Here is a 19,416-nt window from a genome sequence, read left to right as displayed (position 1 = left end):
CATTCCACAGGCTACAATCAACAACCTGATCAACTTTATGCGAAGGAGAAGTGTTGCACTGCGTGAGGCAAATGGTGGTCACACCATATATCGTCTTAGATATTTGAGTTCAGCTCATGATAAATGGGGGAAAAAACAAGTTTTGCGTTCAGTGTATATACACTAACTAAGCAATAGCATATTGAATAAACTGCTTTCAAGGTGGTTTAAAATTTAATTATTGTGTTGATACATGTCTCCCCCTGTCTTTCCTTCACAGTTTAATTAAATGCTAACTCAATGATTCATTGATTTTTCTTTTTTTTATTAGTCTAGCAAACATCAAAATGTATATGCCTATGTAATGTTTATATTACATAGGCATATAACACTACCCGGAAACAAAAAGTATAGGTTTATAGGTAAGTAGGTTTGTAGGTAAGTAGGTTTGTATGTAAGTAGGTTTGCTGGAAATCAACGAGCAGTCCACGCACAGGACACAGAAAATCAAGTCATGTGAGATTTATCAAATGTACAATTGGCAAACATTGTATGTCCTTCCCACAGCTGAAGACGTGGAGGACTTTCAGCAAGCCAGATGATGCCACCATCACAATTTTGCAGTTGTCTGTTTCTTTCTACACTAACTACAGTATGCCAATACTTTTGACTTTAAAGGCTATATGATTCAGAATCGCCCTCAATCACATGTTCATTTCCACATAAGAATAATTTTCATTGGTGCAGCTAGTTGTAGAGAACATTGCGCAAAATACTTGAAGTGTACTTAAAGCTTACACACATTTAAATGCAATGGGGGTTAAGCATACAAAATAAAATTTAAGTATTTTAGCTGATGCTCTTATCCAGTGACTTAAAGTAATTAGATCTAAGGAGGAAAGCAGTAAGAGAATAGCCTAAACATTAGCTTACATGAATTTACAGTTAATGTAGATATGGACAGATTGACAATTCCAGGAAATGCACTAACTAGACGGAGGAATATGAGCAAAGTTAAGGAATTTGAAGCACTCAACTGAACAAACAGCTGAACTCTCAATGTGTGGAGGTTGGGGGGCCTTTCCTGAAGACAACCACCTGAAGATGAATGTTAGATGTTTCAAGTCTCAGGTTATTCTGATGGCACCAGGCCACCAAGCAGTCAACGTCTCTGTACATGGACCAGAGTGATGTCATCTGCCTACTTCAACAGGTTGAGAGATCCATTACTGGAAGTACAGTAGTTGGTGTAGAGTGAGTAGAGGAAGGGTGAGAGCAGACATCATTGCAGAATTCAAGGGCTGAGGGATAGAGAGTTAAGTCTTTATTTGTTGTATCCTGTTAAATAAGGACAGAATCAAGGGGATCCTCTTGTCTGGTGAGAGGGGGTTTCCGCCTTCTGAGATAAAGATACATACACTATGAAAAATGTATGCATGATTACATATTTAATTTTTATTTGGGTTCATAATATAGATTGAAGGAATACTATCATACAGTGCATCAAAATAAAGTTGAAATCAAAGGCAGTACTAACTTTTCCACTTTATTTCTAGCCTTGACTTCACTGATAGAAACACTGTTAAAATATTATTTAATGAGTTGTGTGGTTGCCCCACATTGTTTTGTTAATATATATGTGTTTGATTGTCATAAAAATTAAAATAAATTATGCTACCAGCATAATATCCTGCGCCTAAAATAACGCTAATGAAGCCTCATTTGGCCATCACTAAATAGGGAGGCTGTGATGTACTGTACAACACTGACAAAGACATTTTGGATGCAAATTAGCCAAAACATACCTTAGAGATTGTACTTAATGATTATGGTAAGATGCCTTCGACTCCCTAAACACCCTCAACAGTAGTCTACAGAGAAAAGATGGAAAAGGAAATCGCAGCTGACATTCAGCCAGTTATTGCTCCAGAGAGGAAGGTGGTCACTCCATGGTCCTGACTTTGATGTAGCAATCATGGGAATGTGGCAAGTGGCCAAAACTGGCACACTCTGGGGATGTGAACACAAACTAAACAGTTTCTAAACAGTAACCCAAACAAACACAAAAGTACCTGATGTCAATATGTAGATGGATTGCCTTCCTTGATCCAGGCTACACCTCTTTATTCTACCTGTTTCCACTTCAAATATAACACTCAGATTCACTTCACATAAGTATTTAATCACTGCCTTAAACTAAAGCATCTTTAGATTTTTCATCGGGCTTTCCTGGTTGTACTTTTGAGCAAGAAAAAATTTATAAATGGAAACTGATCATCACAAACTGGCCATACATCACCCAACTGGTGTCGGGATACACATTCAAGGATGTGCCTTAGTGGATGTTGAACAGAACTAGTCCCTACAATCTTAGATACAGTCCCAAAATAAATGAATCCCAGAAATCACCCAAAAGAACACAAAAGTTACCAAAACAGGTACACAACAAGTAATCAAACACAGATATGACTGCCAAACAGGCTAAATGAATTATCACTCCAGTTGTCACAGAGGGTGCATTGGAACAGACTCGAGCCACAGGCTCAGGCTCAGGTGTAGGTGGTGTATTGATCACACAGGCTGAACAAAAGGCTACAGAGGGCAAGTGCCCAAATACCTAGCCAAAATAAATGAAAAACAAAAAGTAGCCAAAATAAATGGAAAAACAGGATGAGGCTAAAGCACCCTAACAACACTAAATGCTACAAACAAAAAAGGCTAGAGAACAGAACTCACCTAATACACTTTTAGGTAATAAGAAACACCCCACCTAATACACCCTTACCCTAGATAAGAACTACAGTAGATTACCTAGACTGTAGTGCATGTTGACCAGAAGCACACGACTAACTGCTAAACAATACTGCTAATGTGGTGTAGTGAGCATGAGCTAAACTCAGTGTTGGATTCATCGTTCACCTAAGAGGATATAAAAGACTGCATAAACCATCAGTCTTGCTAGCAAACTGTGACATCTGGTGGCTAGTTGATTTCATTTCCACATACTGCGCTAATTATTGCAAAACGCACTGTGGATTTACAGTGGATTCACTCTGAAAATAAATTAATTCATATAATGGTCATTTATAACACACCACAGTCCATATTTGCAAAATATGTATGATTAACTTCCAAAGTGATTATCATGACATGTTTTCTACTTCTTAACATTGTAACCAGGAAGGCTTCAATTAGGTCATGAGGGTCAGAGGTGTTCAGGTTTTTAAGGCAAAGTTCTGCTTGCCTTCGAATGTAATATTTGGCATAGTTTATGGTAGCAACCATCTCATGGTGTTTGCCTGGTAGGTACCCAACAATTCTAAGGAAAAAATTGTACAACTGTAGGAAAGGCAGTGTTTTGTTAGTCAGAACATTAGCTTGGTTAGCCCAAATGCATTTTGTAAAAATTTACATGAGAAACCTTCAATATGGCAATTTCTTACTGGCAGCAATTGAAGATTCTATTTAATGATTTGAAAAGTTATTCTGCCACGCCTATAGGATTGCTGAGAACACGAAAACAGTTATCAACAGCTTTTTGAATGTGTTGAAACATTGGATCATCATGTTCAAACTAGTGTCCAAAGACGGAGCAGATCACATTGCCGACAGATTTGCAAAGCAATTCAAATGTGAATATACTAACAATATGAAAGTGGCTTGAAGAGTCACTGTAGAATCCGGCCTCAAATGTTTCCAAGACTTAATTCAAACTATTAAATGACTTGCGTCCTCTACCTCCTCCCTTACCAACCAGTGTAGTTTCAGCTAGTCCAGGTTGGTTCGGCGTGGGAGGGATAGTACTAGACTGACAGTGATGAGATACAAATCTTTAAAAAAAGCTTTTAAATGAATTATTTTGGATGCAAATTAACCTAGAAATATAAAACCATACCTTAGAGATTGTAACTGTAGATTATGGTAAGATGCAATTCCCTAAACTACCTCCAGAGTTTTCTACAATGAAAAGATGTAAAAGGAAAATGCAGCTAACATCCAGCCAGTTACTGCTCCAGACAGGAAGGTGGTCACTCCACGTTCCTGACTTTGATGTAGCATTCATAGGAACATGGCATGCGACCAAAACTGGCACACTCTGGGTTGATGTTGATCTCCTCTGGGGGTTGGGTCCCACTGAAGGTGAAGCGCTGCAGCAGGGAGGTGAAGAAGAGAAACAGCTCCATTCTGGCCAGAGCCTCTCCCAGACACACCCTCTTCCCTGAAGAAAAAGAGAAAGATGGATGTCAGTAATCATTAGGGATGTGAACACAAACTAAACAGTTTTTAGTACCCGAACAGTACACGAAGGAAAACAAAAGTACCTGATGTGAAGGTCGACATGTAAATGGCTTGCCTTCCTTGATTCAAGCCACACCTCTTTATTTTACCTGTTTCTACTTCAACATCACCACTTTTTCTTCACTCCACATTAGTACTTTACCACCACCTCACCCCAAAGCTTTTTCTGCGGGCTTTCCTGGTTTTCCTTTTGGGTGTGAAAGAATAAATAACAAACGGAAAGTGGCTGTTGAACAGAACTACTCACTACTAGTCTACTACACTCCAAATCACCCAAAAGAACACAAAAGTAACCAAAACAGGTACTCATCAAGTATACAGAAAAACTCATAAGAACCCAAAATAATTCAAATCAGCTTCCAAATAGAGTCAAACAGCCTACATTTTCCCCAATGCTCTCATCGTCTTCAATTGCCTCAGCCACTGTAGTTTAACAGTCTGCCTGAGTTGGAGCTGATCCTAAAGATTAAGGTATTTTAGCAACAGAACCTGGGGGTATACAAGGAGCAGGGACACTGCCTTTATTGGTATATGGGTTGGGCAAAGTCAGGAACTGGTGTAGTGAGCATAGCCATGGTAAGATGTTTGAATCAGATCTGGGTTGCAGAAGCTACGGTTTTGGTGGCAGAAACCCCTGAATCTTCACATCCCACTGCTATGGAAGAGAGTGTACCTTTAAATCATGAAAAAAGGCATTTAGATAATCCTACCCAATCCAAAAGCGAGGAATCCATCATTTTTCTTAAAGCGTCCGTTTTCATCCAGGAAGTTCTCTGGGTCAAACTCATCTGGGTTTTGAAACAGTTCAGGATCACACAGCACAGAGGAGAACAGAGGCAAGACCATGGTACCCTGGAAGAATAGTATAAGAACGCAATTACTACCTTGCTATGAGAAAGGCATGTTGATTAGTCTCTTAAATCTTAAATAGGCTTTTTGACCAGGTATTGTCAACTGTTAGTTTAGAATTGCAAAATTAAAGTCATTGACATCACCTTTGGGATGAGGTAGTTGTGAAACTCTGTATCTCTGATTACTTTGTGGGGGACAGAGGTGGGGGCGAGGTCCATGAATCTCTGGACCTCATGGAGGACTGCATCCGTGTAGGGCATTTTAACTCTGTCATCAACAGTTGGAACTTTTGAGCCAATCACATCGTCTATCTCTTTCTGAACTTTCCCTGAGAAAGATTAACATCACACTTTATATTACACTGATATAATTTACCAATCTTTGTAGATGTTATCAGTAGTAACTACTTCATGTTTAATAGAGACTTGCATGTGACCAATGTAAACTTGAGTAGATGGGTACCTTGAATAGAAGGGTACTTCATCATCATCAGAAAGGACTGTCTTAAGGTGGAAGATGTTGTTTCTGTTCCAGCACTAAACAGGTTCCATGCAGTCATCACCATGTTGTCATAGCAGAACTCAGTGTTGGGATCATCTTTCTCCTAATAGAAGATAACAGAAAATATACTTCTTTAATTCACCATTCTGCAAGTACAAGGTGACACCAAGTGGCTAATCACTCGAAGCACCTCTCTTGCTTGTCTATTCACTCTTGATAAAAAAAGTTTTCTACCTCAAGCATTTTAATTAGGAATGCTTCGAGTAAGTCCTGAGGGTCAGAGGTGTCCAGGTTCTTAAGACGAAGTTCTGCCTGCGCCCGCATGTAATCTTTGGCCTGGTTTATGATGGCAAACATTCTATGATGTTTGCCTGGAAACCACCAAACAATTCGAGGGAACATGTTAAACATCTGGAAGAAAGGGAAGAAAAAGGAGAATGTTTTGTTTGTGAAATGAGCATGATAGTGCATCAGTTTGGTACAATAGGTAACTGTGAGAGCAAAGGAATTTTCTGAGACGGGATGATTTGAAAAGTTACTCTACCGCTCCTATAGGACTGCTGAGAACATTGAAGTAGTCATCAACAGCCTTTTGGATGAGTTGAAACATTGGATCGTTATATTCAAACCGGTGTCCAAACACTATGGAACTGATCACATTGCCGATAGAATTGCAAATCATTTTCTTGGGATTGACAACTGAATCTGGATAACAGAAGAAAGGTAAACACTTACACACAAACACACACACACATTCACTTTTAAACATGATTGTTCATCAATAATTATGTGACAATTTAAGAAATACCAGATGAGGCAACATCTAATTCAACATAAAAAAAAATTTATGCATTTTTTTTATCTATGGGTTTTGATTGAAATGCTTGAAAAAACAATAAACATTAAAATGCCCTGATAAATGTATTGTCCTATTTGTGTTTTTCACAACACCTAATGTATAGTTCCCGGCACAAATAATTGGGCTTTTTGTTAAAGATGTAAAAAAGGCCATGAAGAAAATGCCATTATATTATATAAGGTCTTGTATGTGATTAATATAACTTTTAATTATTACAGTGGGGAGAACAAGTATTTGATACACTGCCAATTTTGCAGGTTTTCCCACTTACAAAGCATGTAGAAGTCTGTTATTTTTATCAAAGGTACTCTTCAACTGTGAGTGACGGAATCTAAAACAAAAATCCAGAAAATCCCATAGTATGATTTTTAAGTAATTCATTTGCATTTTATTGCATGACATAAGTATTTGATACATCAGAAAAGCAGAACTTAATATTTGGTACAGAAACCTTTGTTAGCAATTAAAGAGATCATACGTTTCCTGTAGTTCTTGACCAGGATTGCACACACTGCAGCAGGGATTTTGGCCCACTCCTCCATACAGACCTTCACCAGATCCTTCAGGTTTCGGGGCTGTCGCTGGGCAATACGGACTTTCAGCTCCCTCCAAAGATTTTCTATTGGGTTCAGGTCTGGAGACTGGTTAGGCCACTCCAGGACCTTGAGATGCTTCTTACGGAGCCACTCCTTAGTTTCCTTGGCTGTGTGTTTCAGGTCGTTGTCATGCTGGAAGACCCAGCCACAACCCATCTTCAATGCTCTTACTGAGGGAAGGAGGTTGTTGGCCAAGATCTCGCGATGCATGGCCCCATCCATCCTCCCCTCAATACGGGGCAGTTGTCCTGTCCCCTTTGCAGAAAAGCATCCCCAAAGAATGATGTTTCCACCTCCATGCTTCAAGGTTGGGATGGTGTTCTTGGGGTCGTATTCAGTGGAGTTTAGACAAAAAAGCTATATTTTTGTCTCATCAGACCACGTGACCTTCTCCCATTCCTCCTCTGGATCATCCTTCAGATGGGACATGCGCTGGCTTGAGCAGGGGGACCTTGCGTGCGCTGCAGGATTTTAATCCATGACGACGTAGTGTGTTACTAATGTGTTTTATTTTAGACTGTGGTCCCAGCTCTGTTCAGGTCATTGACCAGGTCCTGCCATGTAGTTCTGGGTTGATTCCTGCTGCAGTGTGTGCAAACCTGGTCAAGAACTACAGGAAACATATGATCTCTGTAATTGCAAACAAAGGTTTCTGTACCAAATATTAAGTTCTGCTTTTCTGATGTGTCAAATACTTATGTCATGCAATAAAATGCTAATGAATTACTTAAAAATCATACAATGGGGTTTTCGGGATTTAAAAATGACAGACTCCTACATGCTTTGTAAGTGGGAAAACCAGCAAAATCGGCAGTGTATCGAATACCTGTTCTCCCCACTGTATATAGATATAATTAAAAGACCACTTCACCTTATTCTTTTGTTTCCAAAAATATTGAAAAGGAAAGTTTTGAGTGAGGAACAGAAGTGTTCAATTTGCAGTGGTCTCTTAATTTTTTCTGGAGCTATATATGTACATATATTACACACACACACACACACACGTGTTGCCCAACCCACTTACACTGCTTCTAAAACAAATGGTTATGTTAACTTGGAATGTATACAGTTATTGCCCTAAAACAATCACAAAGGAAAACCAGCAACCTCCATATTCATGAATGGCTTTAATCAGAAACTTAGCCTCTTCTTGGATCCGCTGTTCAATTGTCCTGCGCCCCATCCCAAAGTTTTTCAGGGTCATCAAGGATATCCTACGAAGATCTTTCCATCTTTTCCCACTACTCACCAACACTCCTACAATGAAGAGGACAGAACCATACAGAAATAGTGTTAGAACAGCATAATATAACCTAACAGGATCTCATTATATAACAATAAAAGATGTAACCCGCAAATAGGACAAACATCCCTTCCCCCTTTGGCTAAATGTGTACAATAGCAGGAAATGTGGTTTAAAACAACCACCTTCTCATCATCCAATAGTGAAATGTACATAATTGCAATAAAGTTTCTTTAAATTAATTCTTACTCCATAGAAAATATCACAGAATTTTACCCACCATATCCCTGAGAGATCGTCATGATGACAGGGTAGTTGGCTCTGCCGCTGAACTCTTCTCCCTGGTTGACAAAAGCTTCCTTGATAGCCTGATATCCAGAGAGCACTACTACAGGTGTGGAGCCCAGCCATACGGTAAAGACTGACCCATACTTCTTACTGAGCTGAGGAGAGAATAGCAAAAGACTGGATCATGATGCCTCAGTATCCAGACTAGTTGGTCTTGTTATTTATTTGGATAGTAATGTGAAGAGAAGAGACGCTAAGCAAGGTTTATTTGTATAGTGAATTTCACACACAGGGCAATTGAAAGTACTTTACATGAGAAATAACAAACTTCAGGCACACTAGATATTAATTTAGCATAGATGACAAATCATACAAATAAAAACATCACATTTAAAATGGCTAAAATAAATAACAAAAGGCAGAAGAAAACATAAAGGTTTTTAGGTGGTAGCCTAATGCATTGGGGATGTTTTTCAGTTGCAAGGACAGGGAGCCTGGTCAGGATCGAGGGAAAGATGAATGGAGCACAGACAGATCCTTGATAAAAACCTTTTCCAGAGAATTTGGGACCCCAGACTGGGGTAAAGGTTCCCCTTCCAACAGTTCAACAACCCTAAGCATACAGCCAAGACAACACAGGAGGGACTTTAGAAAAAGTCTGTGTATGTTCTTGAGTGACCCAGCCATATCTCTGGAGAGACCTGAAAATGGCTGTGCAGTGATGTTTCATATTCAGCCTGTTAGAGATTGAGAGGATCTGCAGAGAAGAATTTGAGAAACTGCCCAAATACAAGTAGAAGAAGACTCAAGAATGAAAAAGACTCAAGGCTATCTACACTGCATGCACAATTATTAGGCAAGTGAGTATTCTGATCATATTATTATTTCTATGCATATTTTCCAACTCCAAACCATATAAACTTGAATGCTCATTGGATTGAATCATATTCAGGTGATATGTATTTGTGTAATGAGGGAGGGTGTGGCAACATTGAATAACACCTTGTATCAAGGTGTACCTAATTATTAGGCAGCTTCATGACCTCAGGTAAAATGGGCCAAAAAAAGAGATTTAACTGAAACTGAAAAATAATTAATTATAAAATGCGATTCAGACAGATGGAATTTCCACTGCTTGCCCTTCAAGCAAGGGCCTCAAAGATGCCTGAATAATGACCTGGCCCCCTTCCTTACCTGACTTAAATGCTATTGAGGACTTTTGGACCCTTCTCAAACGTGAGATTTACAGTCAGGGAAGACAATACACCTCGTTGAACAGCATTTGGGAAGCTGTGTTTGCTACTTCAGTGAAAGTTGATAGTGAACAGATCAAGAAACTGACAGACTGCATGGATGGAAGGCTCATGGCAGTTATTGAAAAGAAGGGTGGCTACATCGGTCACTGAATATTTTTGAAATACCAGAAATTGTATTTAATTTTCATTTTGCATTACTTATTTGTTGCACTTACTCTAAAATATTTGAATAAACAGTGAGTTGGAGAAATTATTTTGTCATTTAGTTGCCTACTAATTGTGAACACTAATTGTTGCCTAATAATTATGAACACATGTATTCCCCTGAAAAGATTAAAAAAAAATTTTTTCCTTTGTTAAACATTCAGGATTGAGGTTTAATGATATTTTGGATTGACTGAGAGCTTTGTGTTTGTTCAACAATAAAATAAATCTTGAGGAATACGATTTGCCTAATTATTGTGCACACAGTGTAGAAAAAGAGTCAAGGCTGAAGAAGACTCAGAAGACATTGGTTAATGGTTTTAAAATAATGCAGAATTGCAAAAATTGACATATTGTCTTTCATCAAAAATAAACTTTGTACTTAAAATCGTACTTATCAAACTGCACTCTCCTGACTGGTTAGTCCTTGTGATAACTAAGGCTTGCTCAAAGCGAGTAAACAATGCTAATTATTGTCTAATAGACACGTAACACTGGTGGAATGATTTGCAAAGGAACCTTAAGCTAATTATTGTCTAATAGACACGAAACACTGGTGGAATGATTTGCAAAGGAACCTTAAGCTAATTATTGTCTAATAGACACGAAACACTGGTGGAATGATTTGCAAAGGAACCTTAAGCTTGATGATTGGTGCCCATAATTTTTTTTATTGAAATACCATTTTACTGTTCATAGTGATGACCATTTTTCTATCTTCATTGCTAAACATGTTAGGAAATGACAGAGAAAAGTCTGATTGACATATAGTTCAAAATATCTTTTAAAGTCTGCTGCATTTTGATGAATTTTTTAAATTCTAATTCTAGTCTCCTGTAAGCATTATAATATTTTACAACATAACATTTTTATTTTTAATGCAAGTATGGTTATGCCTTATTTTCCAATATCCCATTGAGTTGTTTGGCTGTTATAATGGAAAATGCTGCAGCAGGGATAATTTCTTGTCTACAGAACTCTTTAAAAACATGTTCTATGTTTGTGTGCGCAATTTGGTGCCTCTATCCCTACACCTTCAAAAAAAGTATTACATGGAAGTGCACATATATGTGTACTTCATAAATAGCATAGGTCAGAAATAGTATGGTCCCATGATTTTAAGTTAGTGGTTGAATGTCCTTTGCAAATCTAAACTCAAATAAACTTTTCGCTGATCAGACCTGCACAATGGTGATCATGTTTCAGGTCAGTAATAACGTACACATAATAACTATGCATCCAACATTTAGAATGAATACATTAGCATTTTAACTAGTTCCTTTTGCTGAAGAAATTATTATAACCCTATCCTATTTACATTTTACACTCTGATTCTATTTTGCTAATACAACTTGGACACTTATTGCTATGGAAATTAAATTCACAGACCTTCATGTACAACTTGTATGGGGCTTTCACATCCATTTGTAACAAGTTACCGAACAGAGGAATCGGAGCTGGACCCGGTGGCAAACGTGAGTGGCTTTGTCCCCTTCGATTCTTCCAAAGCAAAATAACAGTAACTAAGCCTAATATAATAGGCATAAAGTTAGTCTGCAGAATATAAAGTAAATCCATCTTTAGTTAAATATAGGACAATGACAGCCAACTAAGTCCAGGGAATCTGCAACAGAAAGACTTTTAAAGGTCCGTTCCAGTTCAGATTAATGGTTAATTGCCACACAGTTGCCAAAAGTTTGTGCAAAACAAGCAGGACAATATAGGGGTTATAGCCCTGCCTAGGATGAACTCAATTAATGATCAAACAGGTATCCTGACTCACTGAGGTCAGGAATGAAACTTATTGCAAGAATAGAGTGTTACCCTGGTGTCAAATGTCCAGTCTCACCATCATATCATGACCACCTCCTTATCTCTAGATCTTGATTGGCACATGATGACATCTGGCACTTTGGAGAGGTGTTCTCTTCAAGGATGAATCCTGGTTTTCACTGTACAGGGTAGATGGCAAACAGCGAGTATGGCATCATGTGGGTGAGGGGTTTGCTGATGTCAATGTTGTGGATCGAGTGGCCCATGGTGGCGGTGGGGTTATGGTATGAGCAGGCATGTGTTATGGGCAGGTGTGTGTTATGGACAACGAACACAGGTGCTTTTTATTGATGGCATTTTGAATGCACAGAGATACCTTGACGAGATCCTGAGGCTCACTGTTGTGCCATTCATCCACGACCATCACCTCATGTTGCAGCACAATAATGCACTGCCCCATGTTGCAAGGATCTGTACACAATTCCTGGAAGCTGAAAACATCCCAGTTCTTGCATGGCCAGCATACTCACCGCACATGTCACCCATTGAGCATGTTTGGGATGCTCTGGATCGGCGTATACGACAACGTGTTCCAGGTCCTGCCAATATCCAGCAACTGAAGAGGAGTGGACCAACATTCCACAGGCTACAATCAACAACCTGATCAACTCTATGCGAAGGAGAAGTGTTGCACTGCGTGAGGCAAATGGTGGTGACACCATATATCGTTTTAGATATTTGAGTTCAGCTCATGATAAATGGGGGCAAAAACGAGCGTTGCGTTCAGTGTATATACACTAACTAAGCAATTGCATATTGAATAAATGCTTTCAAGGTGGTTTAAAATGTAATTATTGTGTTGATACATGTCTCCCCCGTCTTTCCTTCACAGTTTAATTAAATGCTAACTCAATGATTCATTGATTTTTCTTTTTTTTATTAGTCTAGCAAACATCAAAATGTATATGCCTATGTAATGTCTATGTTCTGTAGCTACAACACTACCCAGGGAAAAAAAGTATAGGTTTATAGGTAAGTAGGTTTGTATGTAAGTAGGTTTGCTGGAAATCAACGAGCAGTCCACGCACAGGACACAGAAAATCAAGTCATGTGAGATTTATCAAATGTACAATTGGCAAACATTGTATGTCCTTCCCACAGCTGAAGACGTGGAGGACTTTCAGCAAGCCAGATGATGCCTCCATCACAATTTTGCAGTTGTCTGTTTCTTTCTACACTAACTACAGTATGCCAATACTTTTGACTTTAAAGGCTATATGATTCAGAATCGCCCTCAATCACATGTTCATTTCCACATAAGAATAATTTTCATTGGTGCAGCTAGTTGTAGAGAACATTGCGCAAAATACTTGAAGTGTACTTAAAGCTTACACACATTTAAATGCAATGGGGGTTAAGCATACAAAATAAAATTTAAGTATTTTAGCTGATGCTCTTATCCAGTGACTTAAAGTAATTAGATCTAAGGAGGAAAGCAGTAAGAGAATAGCCTAAACATTAGCTTACATGAATTTACAGTTAATGTAGATATGGACAGATTGACAATTCCAGGAAATGCACTTACTAGACGGAGGAATATGAGCAAAGTTAAGGAATTTGAAGCACTCAACTGAACAAACAGCTGAACTCTCAATGTGTGGAGGTTGGGGGGCCTTTCCTGAAGACAACCACCTGAAGATGAATGTTAGATGTTTCAAGTCTCAGGTTATTCTGATGGCACCAGGCCACCAAGCAGTCAACGTCTCTGTACATGGACCAGAGTGATGTCATCTGCCTACTTCAACAGGTTGAGAGATCCATTACTGGAAGTACAGTAGTTGGTGTAGAGTGAGTAGAGGAAGGGTGAGAGCAGACATCATTGCAGAATTCAAGGGCTGAGGGATAGAGAGTTAAGTCTTTATTTGTTGTATCCTGTTAAATAAGGACAGAATCAAGGGGATCCTCTTGTCTGGTGAGAGGGGGTTTCCGCCTTCTGAGATAAAGATACATACACTATGAAAAATGTATGCATGATTACATATTTAATTTTTATTTGGGTTCATAATATAGATTGAAGGAATACTATCATACAGTGCATCAAAATAAAGTTGAAATCAAAGGCAGTACTAACTTTTCCACTTTATTTCTAGCCTTGACTTCACTGATAGAAACACTGTTAAAATATTATTTAATGAGTTGTGTGGTTGCCCCACATTGTTTTGTTAATATATATGTGTTTGATTGTCATAAAAATTAAAATAAATTATGCTACCAGCATAATATCCTGCGCCTAAAATAACGCTAATGAAGCCTCATTTGGCCATCACTAAATAGGGAGGCTGTGATGTACTGTACAACACTGACAAAGACATTTTGGATGCAAATTAGCCAAAACATACCTTAGAGATTGTACTTAATGATTATGGTAAGATGCCTTCGACTCCCTAAACACCCTCAACAGTAGTCTACAGAGAAAAGATGGAAAAGGAAATCGCAGCTGACATTCAGCCAGTTATTGCTCCAGAGAGGAAGGTGGTCACTCCATGGTCCTGACTTTGATGTAGCAATCATGGGAATGTGGCAAGTGGCCAAAACTGGCACACTCTGGGGATGTGAACACAAACTAAACAGTTTCTAAACAGTAACCCAAACAAACACAAAAGTACCTGATGTCAATATGTAGATGGATTGCCTTCCTTGATCCAGGCTACACCTCTTTATTCTACCTGTTTCCACTTCAAATATAACACTCAGATTCACTTCACATAAGTATTTAATCACTGCCTTAAACTAAAGCATCTTTAGATTTTTCATCGGGCTTTCCTGGTTGTACTTTTGAGCAAGAAAAAATTTATAAATGGAAACTGATCATCACAAACTGGCCATACATCACCCAACTGGTGTCGGGATACACATTCAAGGATGTGCCTTAGTGGATGTTGAACAGAACTAGTCCCTACAATCTTAGATACAGTCCCAAAATAAATGAATCCCAGAAATCACCCAAAAGAACACAAAAGTTACCAAAACAGGTACACAACAAGTAATCAAACACAGATATGACTGCCAAACAGGCTAAATGAATTATCACTCCAGTTGTCACAGAGGGTGCATTGGAACAGACTCGAGCCACAGGCTCAGGCTCAGGTGTAGGTGGTGTATTGATCACACAGGCTGAACAAAAGGCTACAGAGGGCAAGTGCCCAAATACCTAGCCAAAATAAATGAAAAACAAAAAGTAGCCAAAATAAATGGAAAAACAGGATGAGGCTAAAGCACCCTAACAACACTAAATGCTACAAACAAAAAAGGCTAGAGAACAGAACTCACCTAATACACTTTTAGGTAGTAAGAAACACCCCACCTAATACACCCTTACCCTAGATAAGAACTACAGTAGATTACCTAGACTGTAGTGCATGTTGACCAGAAGCACACGACTAACTGCTAAACAATACTGCTAATGTGGTGTAGTGAGCATGAGCTAAACTCAGTGTTGGATTCATCGTTCACCTAAGAGGATATAAAAGACTGCATAAACCATCAGTCTTGCTAGCAAACTGTGACATCTGGTGGCTAGTTGATTTCATTTCCACATACTGCGCTAATTATTGCAAAACGCACTGTGGATTTACAGTGGATTCACTCTGAAAATAAATTAATTCATATAATGGTCATTTATATCACACCACAGTCCATATTTGCAAAATATGTATGATTAACTTCCAAAGTGATTATCATGACATGTTTTCTACTTCTTAACATTGTAACCAGGAAGGCTTCAATTAGGTCATGAGGGTCAGAAGTGTTCAGGTTTTTAAGGCAAAGTTCTGCTTGCCTTCGAATGTAATATTTGGCATAGTTTATGGTAGCAACCATCTCATGGTGTTTGCCTGGTAGGTACCCAACAATTCTAAGGAAAAAATTGTACAACTGTAGGAAAGGCAGTGTTTTGTTAGTCAGAACATTAGCTTGGTTAGCCCAAATGCATTTTGTAAAAATTTACATGAGAAACCTTCAATATGGCAATTTCTTACTGGCAGCAATTGAAGATTCTATTTAATGATTTGAAAAGTTATTCTGCCACGCCTATAGGATTGCTGAGAACACGAAAGCAGTTATCAACAGCTTTTTGAATGTGTTGAAACATTGGATCATCATGTTCAAACTAGTGTCCAAAGACGGAGCAGATCACATTGCCGACAGATTTGCAAAGCAATTCAAATGTGAATATACTAACAATATGAAAGTGGCTTGAAGAGTCACTGTAGAATCCGGCCTCAAATGTTTCCAAGACTTAATTCAAACTATTAAATGACTTGCGTCCTCTACCTCCTCCCTTACCAACCAGTGTAGTTTCAGCTAGTCCAGGTTGGTTCGGCGTGGGAGGGATAGTACTAGACTGACAGTGGTGAGATACAATCTTTAAAAAAAGCTTTTAAATGAATTATTTTGGATGCAAATTAACCTAGAAATATAAAACCATACCTTAGAGATTGTAACTGTAGATTATGGTAAGATGCAATTCCCTAAACTACCTCCAGAGTTTTCTACAATGAAAAGATGTAAAAGGAAAATGCAGCTAACATCCAGCCAGTTACTGCTCCAGACAGGAAGGTGGTCACTCCACGTTCCTGACTTTGATGTAGCATTCATAGGAACATGGCATGCGACCAAAACTGGCACACTCTGGGTTGATGTTGATCTCCTCTGGGGGTTGGGTCCCACTGAAGGTGAAGCGCTGCAGCAGGGAGGTGAAGAAGAGAAACAGCTCCATTCTGGCCAGAGCCTCTCCCAGACACGCCCTCTTCCCTGAAGAAAAAGAGAAAGGTTGATGTCAGTAATCATTAGGGATGTGAACACAAACTAAACAGTTTTTAGTACCCGAACAGTACACAAAGGAAAACAAAAGTACCTGATGTGAAGGTCGACATGTAAATGGCTTGCCTTCCTTGATTCAAGCCACACCTCTTTATTTTACCTGTTTCTACTTCAACATCACCACTTTTTCTTCACTCCACATTAGTACTTTACCACCACCTCACCCCAAAGCTTTTTCTGCGGGCTTTCCTGGTTTTCCTTTTGGGTGTGAAAGAATAAATAACAAACGGAAAGTGGCTGTTGAACAGAACTACTCACTACTAGTCTACTACACTCCAAATCACCCAAAAGAACACAAAAGTAACCAAAACAGGTACTCATCAAGTATACAGAAAAACTCATAAGAACCCAAAATAATTCAAATCAGCTTCCAAATAGAGTCAAACAGCCTACATTTTCCCCAATGCTCTCATCGTCTTCAATTGCCTCAGCCACTGTAGTTTAACAGTCTGCCTGAGTTGGAGCTGATCCTAAAGATTAAGGTATTTTAGCAACAGAACCTGGGGGTATACAAGGAGCAGGGACACTGCCTTTATTGGTATATGGGTTGGGCAAAGTCAGGAACTGGTGTAGTGAGCATAGCCATGGTAAGATGTTTGAATCAGATCTGGGTTGCAGAAGCTACGGTTTTGGTGGCAGAAACCCCTGAATCTTCACATCCCACTGCTATGGAAGAGAGTGTACCTTTAAATCATGAAAAAAGGCATTTAGATAATCCTACCCAATCCAAAAGCGAGGAATCCATCATTTTTCTTAAAGCGTCCGTTTTCATCCAGGAAGTTCTCTGGGTCAAACTCATCTGGGTTTTGAAACAGTTCAGGATCACACAGCACAGAGGAGAACAGAGGCAAGACCATGGTACCCTGGAAGAATAGTATAAGAACGCAATTACTACCTTGCTATGAGAAAGGCATGTTGATTAGTCTCTTAAATCTTAAATAGGCTTTTTGACCAGGTATTGTCAACTGTTAGTTTAGAATTGCAAAATTAAAGTCATTGACATCACCTTTGGGATGAGGTAGTTGTGAAACTCTGTATCTCTGATTACTTTGTGGGGGACAGAGGTGGGGGCGAGGTCCATGAATCTCTGGACCTCATGGAGGACTGCATCCGTGTAGGGCATTTTAACTCTGTCATCAACAGTTGGAACTTTTGAGCCAATCACATCGTCTATCTCTTTCTGAACTTTCCCTGAGAAAGATTAACATCACACTTTATATTACACTGATATAATTTACCAATGTTTGTTGATGTTATGAGTAGTAACTACTTTATGTTTTATAGTCTAGGAGACTTGCATGTGACCAATGTAAACTTGAGTAGATGGGTACCTTGAATAGAAGGGTACTTCATCATCATCAGAAAGGACTGTCTTAAGGTGGAAGATGTTGTTTCTGTTCCAGCACTAAACAGGTTCCATGCAGTCATCACCATGTTGTCATAGCAGAACTCAGTGTTGGGATCATCTTTCTCCTAATAGAAGATAACAGAAAATATACTTCTTTAATTCACCATTCTGCAAGTACAAAGTGACACCAAGTGGCTAAACACAAACACAGCACCTCTCTTGCTTGTCTATTCACTCTTGATAAAAAAACTTTTCTACCTCAAGCATTTTAATTAGGAATGCTTCGAGTAAGTCCTGAGGGTCAGAGGTGTCCAGGTTCTTAAGACGAAGTTCTGCCTGCGCCCGCATGTAATCTTTGGCCTGGTTTATGATGGCAAACATTCTATGATGTTTGCCTGGAAACCACCAAACAATTCGAGGGAACATGTTAAACATCTGGAAGAAAGGGAAGAAAAAAGAGAATGTCTTCAGAAACAAAACAATCTTGTCAATCCACAGTCATTTTGTAAAATGAGCGTGATAGTGCATCAGTTGGGTACAATAGGTAACCGTGAGAGCAAAGGAATTTTCTGAGACGGGATGATTTGAAAAGTTACTCTACCGCTCCTATAGGACTGCTGAGAACATTGAAGTAGTCATCAACAGCCTTTTGGATGAGTTGAAACATTGGATCGTTATATTCAAACCGGTGTCCAAAGACTATGGAACTGATCACATTGCCGATAGAATTGCAAATCATTTTCTTGGGATTGACAACTGAATCTGGATAGCAGAAGAAAGGTAAGCACACACATACTTTCAAATTCATGATTGGTCATCAATATTTTTATCCTGTCAAGAGGATACTATAACCCTGTTTCCAAAAAAGTTGGGACGCTGCTTAAACTGCTAATACAAACAGAATGCAATGAAGTGCAGATCATTTAGACCCTATATTCAATAGAGAATAGTACAAAGACAACATACCAAATGTTGAAACTGAGACATTTCATTGTTTTTGAAAAAATGTATGCCCATTTTTTATTTGATGCCAGCCACACGTTTCAAAAAAAGTCAGGACAGGGGCATGTTTATCATTGGGTTTCATCACCTCCTTTTAACAACACTCTGTAAACGTTTGGGAACTGAGGAGACCAATTGCGGTAGATTTGAAAGTGAAATGTTTTCTCATTTTTAGCTGAATATAGGATTTCAGCTGCTCAACAGTTAGGGGTTCTCCTTTGTCATATTTTTCGTTTCACAATAGGCTAAATGTTTTCAATGTAATACTCTTTTACGATGGAGCCATGCTGTTGTAATACGTGCAGAGCATTGTCTTGCTGAATTAAGTAAGACCT

At 38.8% G+C, this 19,416-nt stretch overlaps 2 protein-coding genes across 3 annotated transcripts; both read right to left on the bottom strand.

The window, feature by feature from the left end:
* Positions 1-486: 486 nt before the first annotated feature.
* Positions 487-11,764, bottom strand: LOC105024145 (cytochrome P450 2M1-like). 2 transcript variants are annotated; one of them, XM_034286702.1, is made up of 9 exons: positions 11,467-11,764; positions 8,610-8,772; positions 8,194-8,343; positions 6,176-6,336; positions 5,866-6,042; positions 5,593-5,734; positions 5,274-5,458; positions 4,989-5,130; positions 487-4,198 (listed from the first exon to the last, which is right to left on the bottom strand). In XM_034286702.1, the coding sequence occupies exons 1-9, from the start codon at positions 11,653-11,655 to the stop codon at positions 4,008-4,010; spliced, it is 1,500 nt and encodes a 499-aa protein (XP_034142593.1). In that variant the 5' UTR covers positions 11,656-11,764; the 3' UTR covers positions 487-4,007. The 2 variants fall into 2 exon arrangements, with proteins under 2 accessions (XP_034142593.1, XP_034142610.1); XM_034286719.1 differs by lacking the exon at positions 487-4,198 and adding an exon at positions 4,348-4,465.
* Positions 11,765-13,442: 1,678 nt separating this feature from the next.
* Positions 13,443-18,887, bottom strand: LOC114839343 (cytochrome P450 2M1-like). The gene is made up of 6 exons (XM_034290983.1): positions 18,681-18,887; positions 18,338-18,514; positions 18,063-18,204; positions 17,738-17,922; positions 17,453-17,594; positions 13,443-16,662 (listed from the first exon to the last, which is right to left on the bottom strand). The coding sequence occupies exons 1-6, from the start codon at positions 18,885-18,887 to the stop codon at positions 16,472-16,474; spliced, it is 1,044 nt and encodes a 347-aa protein (XP_034146874.1). The 3' UTR covers positions 13,443-16,471.
* Between the last annotated feature and the right edge of the window lie 529 nt (positions 18,888-19,416).

Source organism: Esox lucius, chromosome 1 (assembly GCF_011004845.1).
Source record: "Esox lucius isolate fEsoLuc1 chromosome 1, fEsoLuc1.pri, whole genome shotgun sequence".
In the NCBI taxonomy this organism is placed as follows: domain Eukaryota; kingdom Metazoa; phylum Chordata; class Actinopteri; order Esociformes; family Esocidae; genus Esox; species Esox lucius.
This window is presented reverse-complemented; position numbering and strand designations above follow the sequence as displayed.

Coding starts and splice junctions, on each gene's coding strand:
- LOC105024145 (XM_034286702.1), bottom strand. CDS start 11,655: ATGGATTTACTTTATATTCTGCAGACTAACTTTATGCCTATTATATTA. Junction 6,337..8,193: donor AGCCATTCATGAATATGGAG/GTTGCTGGTTTT, acceptor TCTGTTATCCAG/ATTCAGTTGTCAATCCCAAG. Junction 5,459..5,592: donor GAAGTACCCTTCTATTCAAG/GTACCCATCTAC, acceptor AATCTTTCTCAG/GGAAAGTTCAGAAAGAGATA.
- LOC114839343 (XM_034290983.1), bottom strand. CDS start 18,887: ATGAATTTGAAAGTATGTGTGTGCTTACCTTTCTTCTGCTATCCAGAT. Junction 18,515..18,680: donor TCAGCAGTCCTATAGGAGCG/GTAGAGTAACTT, acceptor CCTTTCTTCCAG/ATGTTTAACATGTTCCCTCG. Junction 16,663..17,452: donor ATTCCTCGCTTTTGGATTGG/GTAGGATTATCT, acceptor CTTTTTCTTCAG/GGAAGAGGGCGTGTCTGGGA.